The sequence below is a fragment of the Chamaea fasciata genome, unplaced genomic scaffold (assembly GCF_029207755.1).
Source record: "Chamaea fasciata isolate MVZ Bird 193981 ecotype frontalis unplaced genomic scaffold, bChaFas1.0.hap1 SCAF_3, whole genome shotgun sequence".
NCBI classification, from domain to species: Eukaryota; Metazoa; Chordata; class Aves; order Passeriformes; family Sylviidae; genus Chamaea; species Chamaea fasciata.
In genome coordinates this window covers 103,222,854-103,239,821 of record NW_027094088.1, presented here as the reverse complement: position 1 = coordinate 103,239,821, position 16,968 = coordinate 103,222,854, and the positions used below count along the sequence as shown (strand labels likewise).

At 40.9% G+C, this 16,968-nt stretch overlaps 1 protein-coding gene across 5 annotated transcripts; it reads left to right on the top strand.

Annotated features, from left to right (window-relative positions):
• The first annotated feature begins 84 nt into the window (after positions 1–84).
• Positions 85–13,628, top strand: LOC136287332 (zona pellucida sperm-binding protein 2-like). 5 transcript variants are annotated; one of them, XM_066179966.1, is made up of 22 exons: positions 85–185; positions 435–487; positions 2,470–2,562; positions 3,799–3,926; positions 4,607–4,750; positions 5,328–5,411; positions 5,971–6,138; positions 6,208–6,304; positions 6,396–6,619; positions 7,355–7,508; positions 7,583–7,791; positions 7,874–7,991; positions 8,139–8,344; positions 8,817–8,934; positions 9,452–9,621; positions 10,379–10,452; positions 10,531–10,658; positions 11,474–11,663; positions 12,070–12,211; positions 12,787–12,883; positions 13,025–13,097; positions 13,190–13,628. In XM_066179966.1, the coding sequence occupies exons 1-22, from the start codon at positions 163–165 to the stop codon at positions 13,191–13,193; spliced, it is 2,697 nt and encodes an 898-aa protein (XP_066036063.1). In that variant the 5' UTR covers positions 85–162; the 3' UTR covers positions 13,194–13,628. The 5 variants fall into 5 exon arrangements, with proteins under 5 accessions (XP_066036063.1, XP_066036062.1, XP_066036065.1 ...); XM_066179965.1 differs by having other exon boundaries at positions 5,328–5,423; XM_066179967.1 differs by lacking the exon at positions 85–185 and adding an exon at positions 191–209 and having other exon boundaries at positions 5,328–5,423.
• Positions 13,629–16,968: the final 3,340 nt, after the last annotated feature.

The window sequence follows — 16,968 nt, the reverse complement described above, 5'->3', positions numbered from 1 at the left end:
AGCCAGAAAGGCTTTGATTTTTATTCAAAACTGAGAAAGGGTTTGGGGTTTTTTTGGTTTTTTTTTTTTTTGTTTTTTTTTTTTTTTTTTTTTTTTTTTTTTTGCGTGTGTGTTGTGCCATAAAGGAAAAAACACCACACATAGAGGCTGTGTAAATGAGCCATGAAGCTGAGCCTGGTGCAGAGGTGAGAGCTCTAGGGCTACTAAACGTAAGTTGTCTTACTTAAGGCATTAAGTGTATTAACTTTTGTGGTTTGCCTTCCCTAATTTTCTAGTGATGGCTAAGGAAAATCCCTTTTTCTAATTGCCTTATCTAGAACTGTTGCTCTAAACTTAAGGCTAGCTTAATATTCTGAGGAGAACTTTCTGAGCAAGAAATTTGTTATCAGTTTGTCACAGCTGAAACTGCTGTTAATCCCTGTCTTCTCTTACAGGTTTCTACTAATACTGATATTTTTCTCTGGGGCATGGACTCAAGAGACATCAGGTAATGCTGCTGTAAACTGATTTCACAGCAATTTCCAGGCTTTTCCATAGGTGATTTCTAGGTTTATGTGTGTGTTACAGAAGAGTCTGAAGCTCTTGTGGCAGCCTTACCTGAATGTTTTTCTGAGAAACTTTAAACATAGAAGAATTTGCTGGAAACTACACTCTTTAGTTTTATGTGTAACTATAATAAGCAAATGTTTCTACCTTTCCTCACTCTGGTAACAAGTACTGATGAACTAATAAGGACTTTATTCTTATTTTCTTGAGTGTAATTGTTATTAGTCACCATACAATAGGTAAAGTCTTTTATCATTATTTAACCCAGGAGATGAGGAATGAGGAAACAGCTTAAGTACCAGTCAGCTCTTTGCTCATTCCTCATCTCCTCCTACCCCAGTGAAATGGAGAGGTGACTCAGGCAAAGCCTTGTGGATTGAGAACAATATTTTAATATTTGGAACCAAGTAAATATGACAATACTAATTATAATAATTTTAAATTTTCAAGTTATAAAACCTAAGGAAAATTTGTGATGTGCAATACAGTTGCTTATTACAACTGATGCCCAGTCTGTCCCTGAGCAGTGATTGGTGCCTCAAGCTAGTTCTTCCCAGTTTATATACAGGTCATGACACTCTATTTTGTAGAACATGTATTTGGCCAGTTCAGGTCAATTATCCTGACAGTGCTACCTTCTTGTGTACCTCCTCCCTGACACAGCATGAGCCACCTAAAAACCCTTTGGCTTGGTGCTAAGCGCTGCTCAGCAACAAACCAAAACTTTTTTATCAGCACAATTCTCGCACTGAATCCAAAATATATAGCTCTGTACCAGCTACTAGGAAGAAAATTAACTCTATCCTAGCCAAAATCAGGATAAAATATTATAAAGATAGCAGTGATTCACCTCAGAGGAAACAGTTTTCTTAGCCAGAAGTCTTTCCTTACAAAACAGAGATGGTCCTAAAGCAGTAGTTGCAGAGAGCTGTTTCTGGAACTTTCTGCCCTCACTCAGTGTGTGTCCTGTATAAAATGCATGGGCCATCCCCAAAGATCAAAGTAAATAGATACTGGAGAAGGTTTTATCCAGCTTGGAGCAATTATCTAGCTTCTGCATTGAATCCAGTTGGTAGCTTGGAGTATGGGTGGAATGGGATCATGTTCACCAGCGTCTGTCTGCTGCTCCTTAGTGTGACCATCTCTGACGTGGGAATTTCCTCAGCAGTAAACTTCATCAGTAGCAAACTACAGTGCTGAACCCTCTAGGAAAAAGAATCCTCTCAGCTCTTAAAATGCACCATTATTGTAAAAGGTCTAGTTGATGTTAGTTCATGATGCCATTGAAACTCCTGTTTGAAGCACCAAATCCCCATTTATTACACGTGCATATCAAATGAGAGAAGCCTTCCCTGGTCTCTAATCTTACACTTAGGACAGTGTGTACCTGCTTCCTGCCTGTAAGAGTTTGGGAGCCATGGCCTGGTTTATGCTGGGGTGGTACCTTGGGACTGGAGCTTCTCAGGCTGCTGCCTTTGCTCCTGTGGGGTCCTTTCCAGTATGAGCCAGCTGGCTTCTGGCACAGGTACCTGGGCAAGTGACCAGGGTAGGCTGATGGACAGCTTCTGTGTCTGCTCTCCACCCAAACTGGCTTTTGGCTCTTCTTGTAAATAGAGGAGTGAAGGTTTCTGGTTATTTTGTGGGGGGTTTGTAAGGTTTCTGACCCTTTTCCAAAATCCTATTTCCATAACAGGCTGTTGCAAGTAGCATTTCCAAATCATCAAACACCATTACTTAGAGGATAGTCATTTTGGAGCATTTTCTCCTGGAATTACTGCCAGTATAAACACCTCTCACCTCTCCTGACCAGAGATGTATGACTGACATAACACCGACTTTATAAAGCAATCTGGGAAGTAGCAGATTTATTTGTATCTTATTTTCAATCCCCATCTTACCAGCTTTTTAATACATCCAACACAGGACCCATGAGTTTAGAGTGCTTGGGGAACCTTCTGAGGATAACACTGAGTGCAGAATACTTTGAAGACAAATACTTGTCTCTTTTTGTTATTGGTAAGTTGATGTAGAAGAACTTGGTGAGAGAATTACACATGGTGAAATATTTAAAATTCTCTGAGGTGCTTCTATAATAGAATTCCCTGGATTATTCTACTATTATGGAGCTTAGTAGGTTGGATCTCATTATAAGTAAACCCAACTGCTACCTTGATTTCTGTGTAACCTTTACTGTCAACTTGTTTTTTGATAACTTAGCTATGATTAGACTTGATTTTGCTATCTTTGGGCTCAAATTGAAATGCACATGGTGGTTTCTAGGCATGTTAAAGCTGGTGGATTTTCTTTGTGATAAGAATGTTTTCTAATAACAGCACATACTGTTCTGAAAATTCACTAGCTGAAGCTGGCACATTATTTATTTTTGCATTAGTGGCTTTTCTTGGCTTCAGCTTGGTGGAGGTGCATACTTAATGAAGTTTAAGAAAAATTAGCTGGGCCCTCTAGCTATGGACTTAGTAGTCAGCAAGTGGTACATTTCTGTGAAAAGCATCACAGAATGCCCTGGAAGGACACAGTGATAATACTTTTGGGCTATAAACACCTCCCATAAGATTATATGTATAAAATGCAAATTTGGCCTTGAAAAAGTTCTCCATGCCATCCATTTTTCTAGAAGGTTAAACTTGAGTCAAAACCCACTTAAAATGTGTTCTTTATTCAGACATCTTCACTCATCCACAGACACACTCTGCAGCTGGGATTCACATATCTTAAATCATAAAGCAGTTCTTTTTGGAAGGAAAAAACCCAAAACAACTAAAACACAAAACACTAAAAAGCTCTAAAAGATAAAAATGGTTTGTATATTAAAAGCATCCAAGCTAATCTTTAGTGAGTTCATCATCCTGGTTGATTGTCTCCTGAAGAGACTCTACTGGGCAGGCATCAGAGAAACATGAGCCTGTGCCAGCCACAGGTCAGCGTCCTGATGTTGCTGTCGTCATCTGTCACTGTGTTGGTGATTTGGGGTTTTTTTCCATCTTCAGTCCCTCTTGAGGTGTTTCCTGTCCCTTCCTTCCTGAAGTGTGCCTGTAATTTGACCATTCTTTCTTTCTTTGCACTTTGTCACAGCTCTTTTCCCACTCTGCAATTCTCTGAGCCCAGGGGATGCAGCTGGGCAGTCTCAGAGCAGGCTGAGCTCAATCCTTATGCCAGAGCAGGCTTTTCAAGGATTTGCAGGGCAGGAGTTATACTTGCTAATACAGCTCTTTGCTATTTATTTGCCTGTAGATCACTCTGGCACAGCCTGGGAGCTTGATGAGGCCATGGCAGCACAGTGTGGCTATGCAGTAACTTACACCACCTGGAGGAATATTGAGTTCCGTGCTTCTGCACTGAGCTGCCATTCTCACTTAGAGGTAAGTCTGTTACAGACGTTTTGACTATAGCGCTCCTGTACACTAACTTTGTGAGAAATTGCTGAATTATTAATGGACATTAATGGCGATGTCATATTGTTTTGAGTATCTGTTAGCAGAGAATAATTTAATTTTCTTCAAATGTATCCAAAGGTCTGAGAATATTCCATGGTACTGCCATTTGGAGGGCCTACAGATGAACACATGAAGTATACCACACGTGACCTTAAAGGGCAACAATTTTCGTGTGGATTACATTAGGAAATTGCATCTGGCAGCTGTGTTGCTCTCTGCCCTAACAATAGTTAGTGTCCTGAGACACATCACAGTAAAAAACTCAAACTTTGGTTGCTGGCTCACTGCTACTGTTATAAAACAGAAAATCAGCTACCTCTTAGGTTGGTTGATTTGTTTGTTTTCTTATTGTCCAATTCTTGGGCTATGCAAAAGGAACAAACCTGCTGCCCAAAGTGTTTATGTTGCTGTGTAGCTATACACCTATGTGCATTTATCTTGTGTAGTTAATGAAGTTGAAAGTGATAGTGCTTCAGTATGGAGTTGCTCTTCTGTGCAGAGGCTGGTGGGTGAGTTCTGTAATTTGCTTTAGGATCACAAGGGTAGGTGGTGCTCAGCTAGAGAAAATCAGCCTAATGTGGAAACAATTCCCTTTGCCCATGCAGAAAGATGTGTTCACTGTAACTATACAAATCAAATCATCTCATACTTCTGATATGAGCAATGCTACAACACATCTGAAAAGTGCAAGTTGCCATTATGGTCCATGGAGTCCCAGGGAGTTAATGTGTGAAAGTAACTACATGGAGGTAAGTACTTATGGAAAGTGCTAAAAGTAAAGAGGTAAGTACTGCAAGATGCTCTCTTAGACTGTGTTTCCAATGCATATTCCTAGAATCTAATCAGCTTCAGACTGCCCCACCGTGAGCAGCTTGTTAGTGAGTGCACAGTATGCATCTTAAATTGATACATTTATATTATGATTATATAACCTATATTAGCAATAGTAGCTAATAAAACTGTGAAATAGCATTCAAAAGGTTAAGCTTATAGCTTGAACTCACTGAATGTTGCCCCGACAAATCTTATTTGAGACAACAGAAGACATTTCCTGGCTGAATTTGCTGGGGAGGAGTGCAGAAGGGGGAAATGGACTCTTGGAAGAGGACATGAGAGTCAAGAACGAGCTCTGGTCTTAAGTGAAAATAGAAAGTAAAAGATAAATGAAAAATAAAAAGAAACTGAAATCAAGCAGACTATAGGTTAATCACCAGGCATAGTGGCATCTCCATCTAGGAAATGCTAATGTCCCTTGAAACAGGCTTGTAAGGTGTTGAAGACAAGGAAATAATCAGCAAAACCCTTACAGATGTTTTTTCCCCTCAGGTTTCTGTCAGAAGGGAGGTTCCACAGACTATAAAAGGCTTTACTCAAGATGAACCTCAGGACTGGACTCTTGTATTCCCAGAAGTAAAACTGCAGGTTTTCTTTCTAGTAAAACCTAGTGCTACCTCTAGCACAACCATCCTTCTTTTCTTTAACCATGCAGTACTTTCAAAAAGTACATAAATAGCAATAACAGAACTTCTCTATTAAGTGGTTTTAGTATATTTTTAGGATTAGAAGGACAGACAGCTGTAGGCTGTGTCTCCAAGGAAAATATCCTTCCTCCGGCAGGAGATTGAGGGGAAAAAAAAAAAAAAAAAACAAACCAAGAAAAAAAAAAACAACCCCACAAACTAAGATGCCATGGCCCAGAAAAAAAAAGTGAAGATGCTTTTTTTTTTTTCTTGGACTCTGTATGTGCGGAGTCTGCAGCAGTGCAGTTAGTGACATTAGTTATTCTCTGATGCCCTTAACATGGAAAGTTTTCTGTATATGTGAGGTGGGGAAAGCTGGAGGGATATCCCACTAGTAAAATTTAAAGTAAGGCAACAAAACTTGTAATTCAGCTCAGTAAATCATTCAATGCAGTAAACCTGTTACTTTGAACATCATGTTTAAACTACTGATGAATTTCTCTGGATAGGCAAAGGCAGAAGAAGCCTCAATATGGCAGATAATATTTCATCAGCCAGAAGAAAAAAGGGCTCTGCTTGTGAGCAATGCATGGAGTGCAGGCTATGGACTCAACACCACAGACTCCAGGGTTCTGCTGCGAGTTCCATACACTGCTGCCCAAGTTCAGCTGGTCGAGGTTGGTGTGCTCCTTCTGTCCCAACAAGCTTCCAGGCTGTGCAAGTCTAACCAGCTGCCTTCCCTACAGGATCAGGGAATTACATTTTCTGTGCTGAGATCAAGTACATTTTACAAATACCAGTGGGTGATCCTGATGCTGGACACTGCTGTGGCATGTCCTGTAGGTAAGGAGTGTGGCACCAAGCTCCAATGCCAAAATGTGCAGGGACAGACTCACAACTAGTGAGCTGACAGCTTTCATGTCTTGTCCCTAAGATGGTGTGGACTACACAAACAAAACCATCACCTGGACTGTTCCAAAGTATATTCCACCTCTCTCTGCTGGAGTCACTAGCTTTAAGGATGTGCTTGTGGAAGCTGGTGTGGATCTACGCAAACTCTCTGCTGAGGAAATGGCTTCCAGGAAATATGTGTTATTGAATGAGTTAAAAGCAATTACAATGAAGATTCCAATAGGTGCAGAAGGTGGTTATTACAAGGTAGGTGACTTATATTAGGTGCCACACAAGCAATATTCTGGGATGTTTGTTTGTTTTCTGATGAGGAATTATTCTTCATCTTGTGCCTTTCAAATGAAAGGTGGGAGTGAGGGAGAGCAAAGCATTTCTTAAAACCTCCAGAAGCCCTGACCAAAGAAAGCACTTGTAACTGCCACTTTATGAAGAATTTCTTTTCATGCAAGCAAGGGTAGACAGAATCCTACATAGAACTATTGATCCATAATTTTCTCAGCTTAACACAGAGCTTTCACCTATTAGTCCTGATGTCATACTCCTTGGAAATAGTCCTAACTGGATTGTAAAGGATGCATGGATTCTGTTGTATTTTACACAGACCACTTAAGAGCATGGGAATAACCTATTAGTCTAACAGACCATGTGCTCTTGGGATGGGTTGGGACTAAGTATCTAAATCTAGCTACTTGGGGTCCTGGGCAAGTGTAGCAACTGAAACTTCTGATGAAGTTACAGGAGCAGCCCTATTCACTGTGAAATAGTCCCCTGCTGCTTTGAAACTTGTGGAGTGGGAGATCATTTTCCAAAGGAAGTCTTCTGAGTATTCTGAGGTAATCTAAACAGGGATACAAGAGTTCAGGATTCCTGAGCAAGAAGGGCAATTGGTTGCGGCTGTAGGTTTAGCTGAGCTTGAGATTCTCCAACACAACTTTTATGTAAAATCAAGCCATACTAAAGGGTGCTGATTTGAAATTCTAGACCTCTGTGAGCAATGGACAGCTTGGGGTAAAATACACCATCAACCTGTTCTTGGAACATCAGTGGGAAGACAACAAATGGAGACTAACCAAACATACTATCATCAAGGAAATAGAAACACCATTTCAACAAGCAGAAGTTGCTATAACCAATAGTAAGTAGCTGAACGTTGAATTTGCCGGAGGTTTTGGTGCTGTTAAGAGCTTAAAGCTATTTGTTCCTTTTCAGATTTAAATCTGAGTGTGAGGCTAATGAATATTACAGTGGGAACATTCCTCCCAGATGTTGAGCTTGTGAACTTAACCATTGAAGGGGTTGCTGTGGCTGTACCTGAAGCTGTTGAGCATGGCTACCTAATACACAGGACCAGATATGCTAATGGAAGCAAAGCATATGTAATAGAAGTCCCACTTGATGCACCAAGTGTTAAAAAAGAGGTGTGTGCTAAGACACTGCACCATGGTATAGAAATGATGATATCACTTGGTGATTTTTCATGTCTAAATATGATTTTCCTAGTACATGAGAGAGGACATGAGAGCATACAGCCTGAATGTCACACTCACATTCATCACCTATCCATCAATAGAGGCCTTTGTCATCCCAGTAACTGTGCTGTCAGCTGTGAAAGATGCAGGTAAACTTTGTGGAGCTCGGGCAAAACTGCACCAACCTGGCTGCAAACTCTGGCTGTGAACTGGGCTGACTTCAGCCATGGATACTGCCAGTCCCAGGGAGCTGTATTAAACTGATGGCAGCTGGCTGACTCCTGGCTGTTTTGCAGTCCTGCCCAATGGAAGAGGGTTTTGTGATGGGAGGAACCTTCATCTCATTATCACTCATGGGAATGTGGACCAAAACTGGCTACCTTTCATCTCAGACTGGCACTTGACCCAAGAGGCTGCACAGAAATACAACTACATTCTGAGGGACAATGACACTCACCTGGCAATCTCTGTCCCTTTCCTTTCTCCCCATGTGAGCTATGAGGTAAGGCTGCCAACATGTAGAAATTGAAAGGCATGTTCTAGCTGTGAGATGTCAACAAGACACAGTATATCCTGTGAGCAAAATAAAACATCTCTTTGAGACAGTCTTCAAAGGTATAATGGAGGATTATTTTCTGCCCTCGTAAGAAAATTTTATTTTCCCTTGGTCAATGTTGGCCGAAATAGGCAAGGAAAAAAGAAATGTATTCTGCATTTACTTTATGGCTGGATGTCTTTAAGGACAACTATACATGCAATGGAGTTTTTATCACATCTTTTTGCAAAACATCTGGAAAATCTCTCTGTGTGATCTTCTGGATTAAAAACACCTTGTTTAAATACATCCTGTGGATTTGACTTTGCTCAAGCACCATTATCTTTGGCTTGTGATAACCTGCCCTCTTAGTTTTCGAATGCTTTAGTTGACCAGTGTGTCTTTATTCTCTTGCTTAACTTGTGGTTGTCATCTCTAGGGATTTCATACCTCTGCAATAAAGGCTTCATTCTACTTAACCTTGAAGGATGGCATCACCTTGGCTCAGAGGAGACATTTCTCAGTTTCCTGCATATTTTCACCTTCAGAGCTAATACGTAATAACGTGTTGGGGATTAGCTGTTAATGCTATTTGAGTTGCAAAACTAAGCCCTGTAGTCTGAAATGTTTCTAGGTTTTAAAGTTGTGTGGCACTCTGTTTGCTTGGCAGATTTCCTACCAGTTAATACGCCATAAGGCAACTCAAATTAAATATTGGACTATCCTGTCAAGTACAGGAATGGGGGAAGGAAGTGGGAAACACTACTTCCCTGCACACCTCCAAAATCAAGGAGCTTTTTTAAAGGGTTTTTGTGGTTGTTTTGAGAGTTGGAGGAGGTGGGGGTTTTGGTGGCATGTGGGGAGAATCAGCGTATAAATTAGTCATTCTAAAGCTACTTGTCAATATTAAATGTATTTCATATCTTGGCTAGAAAAATCCTTTTGAAGAGAGTGAGAGCTCCTTGTGAGCTGCAAAAAGAACTTGCCAGCAAATCCATTCAGAACATCTTTGTTGTTAGGCTACAAAAGGAGTTTGATTCCTGATTTGTGTGAAAATGTGTATTTCTCTTTCAGAATGCCTGCCTAATGGCACTGTGATTATTACTGCAATCAAACTGGTAGGTGGTGAAGACCTGGACACTGCTCTGCTTGTCTTGAGGGACAGACAGTGCAAACCCAGTCTAGTGACAGAGAAGACTGCAACCTTCAAGTTCAATGTGAACACTTGTGGAACAAGCAGAAAGGTAAAGTCTTAGTCACAAGAAGTTTACTCTGCTTTGGGGTAGGGTTATTGCGAGACCTGGCAGAGGTTCAGAGGTGAGCAGAAGCTGCATGGAAGTCACAGCTGAAACCAGCACAGTAGTACATCTATACTCTTTTTCTGAGCTTACTAAATTCAGTTGAGCAGAATTTCTTATTGAGTAAAAAAATTTTTTCAAGATCAGAGGTGCTTTCTGAAACTAACCTTCAGTTTGACACCTCTGAATTGTTTTGTGGTAGGCTTGAATGTGAGTTTGTGCTGGTCAGATATACTTGTGCACCTTGCAGAAGCTCTTTGGGTATTGCTAATGATTACATGGCCAAAGACTAGAGTGGGTACTGTTCCTACCACCAAATACTGTACAAATAGAAAACAGACAAAATAACAAATAATCAGAACATGCCTGAATTCAGATCATCATAAATGCATTGTTGCATTTCATTCTACTCACTGATTCAGTAAACAGACCCAGATGTTGTTTTTCTCAGGATGCATGCACTCCCTTTCTAGGGTGTTCTATCATATTGAAGCTAATAAACTTTCTTCTTGACTATGGCATAGCTGTCAGCTATGGTCAGCTTTAGTTCTGTGGTCATTGGGCTCTTGGCTGGTAATTTCTGGCTATTTCTAAGCATACTCTGCTCAGTAAAATCTGACAGTCAAGTGGAGGGGATGTAAATATTGTGCCAAACGCGAATCAGGCTCTAATATGACTGATTGTAATGATGTACATCTTCCAGTTCAACAGCACAACTATGACATATGAAAATGAGGTACTCTATTTCAGACCTGGCCATGATACGCCCATATACCAGTAAGTGTCATTCCCTAAAGGAAGGTTGTACATGTTATTTTGGCTGTAAAAACTCTAATGCTAAACCTCTTCTCTCAGACTGAAGTTTCTCTGCTCGTATGCAGTCAAGCAGTCTGCTGATGTTCCATATGAATCTAAGAAGAACCCACCACCCAGTATCAAGCCAGGGTTTGGCTGTCTTGCTCTTTCATTGAAGCTTTTCAAAGGTAACATCTGTGATTGGACTCTGTAAAATCACTGAATAGCTGAGGCCAGAAAGGTCCTGAGATTGATCCTACTCATCCACTCTGCTCAAGCAGGGCAGTGTAGAAAATGTTGCTCAGCACCATGTTTAGATGCCTTTTAAATGTATCAGAGAATAAAGTGGAAAATTTTTAAGGATTCTAGCAGGAATTTTCTATTCCAAAATGCCAAAAAAAAAAAGGTCAAATATCGGTAGTGGAACAAACTTAGCATAACTGACATTTGTATGGTTTTCCTTCTTCATCTGGGCATAATGTAAATTTTGTGTAGTGAATGTGATGCTAGCTTCTCTCTCCTATCAACTCCTGAAGTGCTGCTGAGCAGATTCAGCAACTTGCTGAAATAGTTTTAACCCTGTGTCAAAGATGCAATACTGCTTTAAAATGGTACTGATGCCAGCAGAAAGGGCTAACTGAAGCCTGAACCAAACACTCACAATGACTGGAATGGCCATTATGATTTTTTTAATTGATTTTTCCTTTTCACTCCCTTTGAGACAATTTTGAATAAAAAATCTTACTTTAATAGCTTTTTGTAGAAGGAAGGAGTGTTTAATTTCTGGATCCACAGAGCCAGGAAATATGGTTGAGATTTTTGATTTCTTTGCTGATCTTGCTTTCTTGCCATTATATCCCCAGTTCTTGACATTTGTATGCTGTCCCAGGTTTTAGTATTACTGAGCCAGAGTAAATGGTAGTGGAAAAAAAGAGTGAAGCAGAAAATTTGCGAATATTTTCTCAGTAAAAAGGGAGCTCCTAATATCAAAACTCTCTTGCAGAGGAATCCTATTTAAAGCCCTACCAGGAATCAGAATATCCTGTGGTAAAATACCTGAGGGAGGCTCTTTATTTTGAAGTTGAACTGCTCCAGCCTAAAGATGCAAGACTGGACCTAAACCTGGATGACTGTTGGGCTACCAACTCCCAAAGCCAGGACAGCCTCCCCCAGTGGCACATCCTTATACACGGGTGAGGAAGGCTTCCCTCCTCTGTTTGGTAACTGCTCAGCACAAGGTGCTGTACCTCAGGTGGGAGGAAATGGGAAGAGGCAGAGGTGGAAGTGGCAGAGGTCACCTTACAGGCAGTTGCTGCTAATCTGTTGGTGTCAACACACTGGCTGTGCCTCCTGGGGGCAGCAGGTCCTGTGAGTGGCCAGAAGGGCTTCTAGCTAACAGTTCTGGCTGGAAAGAAAGAGCGAGAAGCAACCCTGACTGCAGCCAAAGGCAGGGATCATGAACTGGGGAGATGCTATTCATTTCCCTATAGCACAAGGAAAATGGAGAGGGAAGCTTTGCTGTATTTCACCTCTTTTCTGTGTTTGAAGATCTGGTTGAAGGTTTAAATTAAATACATTTTCTCTCACTTTCCCAAACAGGTGTGAAAACAACAAAGACTCCTATAGAACTGTCTTCCACAAAGTTAATTACAGCCTCAGAGTAAAATTCCCTCAGCACCTCAAGAGATTTGAAGTGAGGATGTTCAGCTTCGTCCAGGACACATCTCTGTTACAAGAGGAGGTGAGATGTCTCTGTTCTGTCATGAGCTGTTGGCAGCCCCAACAGGTGAGCCCGGGGTGGTGCACGCCGTCAATGCTGTGTAAGGGCTCATCTGGCCAGTGCTGCCTGGGCCTATTGGACACCTCCTTGAAGGCACAGCACTCTGGAAGGGGTGAATTAATACCAGCCGCTTGTGATCAGTTCACAGAACAAAAGTATAGACTCATTCAGGTTGGAATAGACCCCCAAAATTCCCAAGACCAGCCCTTAATGACCATCATACTCACTAAATAATATTGTGAACTGCCACATCTGCTTATTTTTTAAAAAAATTTCAGGGGTACTGTCTCTACCACTTTCCTTGGGACACTGATCCAATGCTTTGTCACTTTTTCAGTGAAAAGCTTTTACCTAATACCCAAACCAAACTGTTCCAAGTGCATTTTGAGGCCATTTTCCCCTTGCCCTGTCACTAGTTGCCTGGGAGAGGCTACCTTCTCCACCTTGACACAACCTTCATATCCTTGGTATGAATGGTATACATTGGATTCCAAATAAGACTTCCCTAAACATAATCAAGTGTTCTTGTCTTGTAGCTGTATTTCCACTGCAGTGTGGTGATCTGCAACACTAAGCAACAGCCTTTAGATGGTTTTTGTCCAAGGAGATGCAATCCTGGGAAACACAGATTTGGTAAGAAAACAGGCGTGTCTCAAGTCTCACCTGTGTTTTTGCTCAGCAGTTTGGCATGTGCTCTCATGAGTTGTCTCAGCTCACAGACTTCTAGTCCTAGATTATGTTGTACAGGGAATTAAAAGCTGAAATGTCTTACAGCCCAAACTGCACATCCACATGGGCAAGTGTCATCTGGACCAGTGCTTGTTAGGAAGAACAACGATAAGAAGAGGTTGGTGTCAATCTTAAATTACACTACTGGAACACCAAGTGTACTGCTGCTATAATGTAACAGACTTGTGTGTACCTCTCTTCTCCCTGCAGGTGAATGCACCAACTTCTCACTGACTAAACAAGAACCACTTTGTTTTATGAAGTCGCAGTTAGCACAGCCTACTGCCAAGATTCACAACTAAAATTGTTTCTGTGGTATCTACTGGGAAAATAGATTGTCAGTGTCTATGGAGAAAAGGGTCAGCTAACCAAAATTGGGTGTAACTCAAAATTAAATTATTGTATTGTTCTTCTCTGTTCCTCTACAGCATTAAACTCTTGGTCTTTTGTGTGTTCATCTGGCCTAGTCTGCTCAGCTACGTCTGAAACTTGTGTTGCTTTGCAGTTGGAACCATCTGTTTTGGAGTGGGGGAGGAAGATGGTAACGAGTATAAACTTAATTGTAAATCACTTCAAGCTTTTTTTTTTTTTTTTTTTTAAGCTTCTGTATGAATAAAGGACTGCAGGGAGCTAAATGTCAGTAAAAGAATGTGGATTTTTTTGGAGTAAGATGGGGTGAACATCCTTGATTCTGTAGTGGCTGTTGTCAGGAAGGCTGTAAACTGTGATCCTTGCAGGAGTGTTGTGGCTCTGCAATGTCAAGTTGCGTTCCCTAGGTGGGTAAAATCACTCACAGGTAACATCAGTGACTACTTAGCTGAGTATCCTGTCAGCCTAAATGGGAACAATTTTTAGTGAAGACTTACAGTAGTAATAATGACAGTACATGGACTCTATCTGCAAAGTGTTAAGGCTTTTTCCTTACTAGGGAACGTGATACTTAGGGATTCCTGTCAGATTTTCCTGCACTTGTTTTGTTTGTTGTTTTTTTTTTTTTTTTAATGGGTAAAAAATTTCTTGGTTTCTTCTTTGCATCTGAACTGTGGTGTGAAAAGAGTTTGAATTCAATATTGTATTTTCCCGTTCTAATGGAAGCTACTGCTTAGCGTGAATCTCAATCCCTTAGGGGTAAATACACAAAAATGGGTGGCTGCTTTTTAACTTTAGATTAAAGACTATTATACAACAGAAAGTTTTATGAAAGCTAACTTAAGAAACAATTTTTTCTATTCCATGATGTCTCACAAAATGCTAATAGATTCACAGAATACATTCTATCTCTGTTGCTGCCTATACAAAGACCCCAGTGAGGAGTTTGTGCTGAATTGCAGCTTGGGTAACTCTTGTTTGTCTTTCAGTTGCCTGCTAAACATATCTGTAGTAGATCTCTTACTGTCAATCCTGGAAAAATTTGTGTGGGCTTCATGATGAGGAGCACATCAAGACTGTTTTCCAGTAGAGAAGGCTATTGTGATGAAGGATTCATTTTGCTGCTCCAGTTGTAGGTGAAGACTAAAGCCATGGAGCTGCGATATTGAGGAGTATCAACACAGGAACAGCAGGAAAATGCAGAACACATCAAGCCTGAAAGCAGATTTGACGAGTCAGTGACTTGGTGCTTCCCCTGTGTTAACCCACTGCTCTAGGGACTGGGTAATGCTCAGTCTGCAGGCAAAAGCCATTAAGAAAGCAAGGGAGACACCTCTAATGTGCTGCCAGGGTTTTGCACCTAAGAGAACACAACTATGGGTGCTCTAAGTGGTGTGGTGATTTCCCTGTGCCTTACATCACACTCTTTCCCCAAGAAATAAGATGGGTGAGCAGTGTTTTCTCCAGCTGAGTGACAATCTTCATCTGCCTTTACAGTGCTCTACCAGCACAACACAGGCTGCCTTGAGGAGCCTGAGGCACCTTCTTTCTTACATCTGTGTGAGGGAAAAGTGTAACATTTAGAGACTGCTGTGAGAACTGAGCCTGCAGTTGGGCAGCCTGTTTCAGTACTGTAAACTCTGTCTTGGTTGTGGCTTCTTGGGTTTTCAGATTTTTCTTCAAACCAAGATTCAAGGACACCGTGAGGCATGGAAGTCTGGTATTTACAATCTTGTCTAAGACACTTTCATTTATTTTCATAAGCTTAGTCACCACCTTGAAATGTTTTATCTGTTGATGGGCTTTTAAGAGTTGTAGAAAAGCAAGGTGATGCCCAAGTACACAGTGGCTCTACACTTCAGCAGTTCTAAAAGCTTTGTTTAGTGCCATTTTGAAGGATGTGTATGTAAAAAATCATCTTCTCTATTAACTTTCTGATATGTGGGAAAATTCAAGGACATTTCCCTCCACAGTTGGACAAGGATTTATATAAAAGCTTCTTGTCAGATGTTCCAGCAGCCTGTGAGATACACAAAATCCATTTGAGTATCAGTAAAATCTTTTAAAGACGTAACAGTAGTACTCTCTCTAGCTCAGAGGTGTCTGTTTATACTAAAATTCAGGAACTGCCTTCCTGGTGATATATATAAAAAGAAAAAAAAAATCTTCAAGTGTTTTATCAACACCTCTTTGCCTTTTAAGTGGATATTTTATGACCACATGCTTTTCCCCTGGTATTAGGGATGTTATTTTTATATCCCTGTTAACACAAGTTGAAAGCAGATCAATCTTCTTTGTTTATGCTTAACGTCTTCTGCAATTTCAGCAGGTGAATGACAAAAGTGTAATGGCAAAGAGAAGTCTGGTGTGATTTGTTTTCATAGGAAAATGGGAACAATAACACAAATGTACTGCAGATAGTTATTTCCATTTCAAATACATGTTGGTAAGTCGCTGCTAATAAGTAACTTCATATCTGGTCACTGATAGGCAGAAATCTCATCTTTTCTATATTCAATGACAGCTAGTATTTTAAAACTTTACTGTTTTGGTGACTTAAAGTAGCAACAACTTATTAATATTGAAAAACTAAGAAAACTGACATCTACTTTTTTTTGTCCCAGTTAATTCTCTCTCACTGGCATATTCCTTTTCTTTTTCTCTCAAATGCTGAAGTCTTCAGTAAATGCTATGCAACTCCATCCAGAGGAAAACATGTTCTGACAATGTTCCAATGATTTGGAAAGCTTAAGGAAGTTCAAGTCTTGGCTTCTGCCACAAGTCTAATTGTGTCTTTAGCCACTTCCATCTCATTTCTGCTTTTATTTGTGCCTGTGAATCCAGAAACACCTAAACACAGTGTTAGCTAGAATGTTGCAAGGGCATGTGCTTTGAGAGAAATGCTTTAAAGCATAAATAAGGTGAGTCTTTCTCCTTATCATCACATAAAGTACTGTAAGAATGCAAGCCTGGGCTGTTGTTGGTGTACAAAGAAGAAAAAGTCAGGGGCTTGCTCAGGGAAGGGGGTTCAGCAGGACCCAGCTTCTATAGCTCATTAGAAACACACAGCTTTATTGGGATCTGTGAATTCTCTTTCCAGTTTCCTGCTTGTTAAAGGCAATAAGAGGATTTGTGGTTGTATGGCAGGTAAGTTATAGAGCAAAAGTCAGTCAGATACTGGCACCTTAGAAGCTGGGGGTGCATTTATGTTTTTGTGGAGTATTTTTTAGCTACTGCTAGGCAGAGCTGGAAGAATAGCTGCTGGCTTCCCTAGTCTGTGGGGATGTGGCAGCTCTCAGATAAGCAGCTCTCCCAAGGAACTGGCTGAAGCCCATTTGCAGGAGGTTTTCTTTGTCCCAAGCACACCTATGTGCAGCCCAAATGTGTCACCATAAAACCTCTTTGCACCTACATGGTGCTCCTCAGCATAGAATTTCAAAGCCCTGTGTGTGTGCGGGCGGCCCCAGGCTCCCCTCTGCTTTGGGGAGTGGGGGGTGAGTTCTGTGGATTACAGAGCTGTGGCTTGCCTCGGGAGCTTCTCCCACTTGTGGGCCTTTAACCACTGGGAAATGTTCTCTCCAAGGTACTTATTTGTACCCTCAAGAGGTGATTTGACCTTG

Bases quoted from the DNA above. Each gene is read 5' to 3' on its own strand.
- LOC136287332 (XM_066179965.1), top strand. From the start codon at position 163: ATGAAGCTGAGCCTGGTGCAGAG. The intron at 186-434 runs GTGAGAGCTCTA...CTTCTCTTACAG, and splicing joins AAGCTGAGCCTGGTGCAGAG to GTTTCTACTAATACTGATAT. The intron at 7,792-7,873 runs GTGTGTGCTAAG...TGATTTTCCTAG, and splicing joins CACCAAGTGTTAAAAAAGAG to TACATGAGAGAGGACATGAG.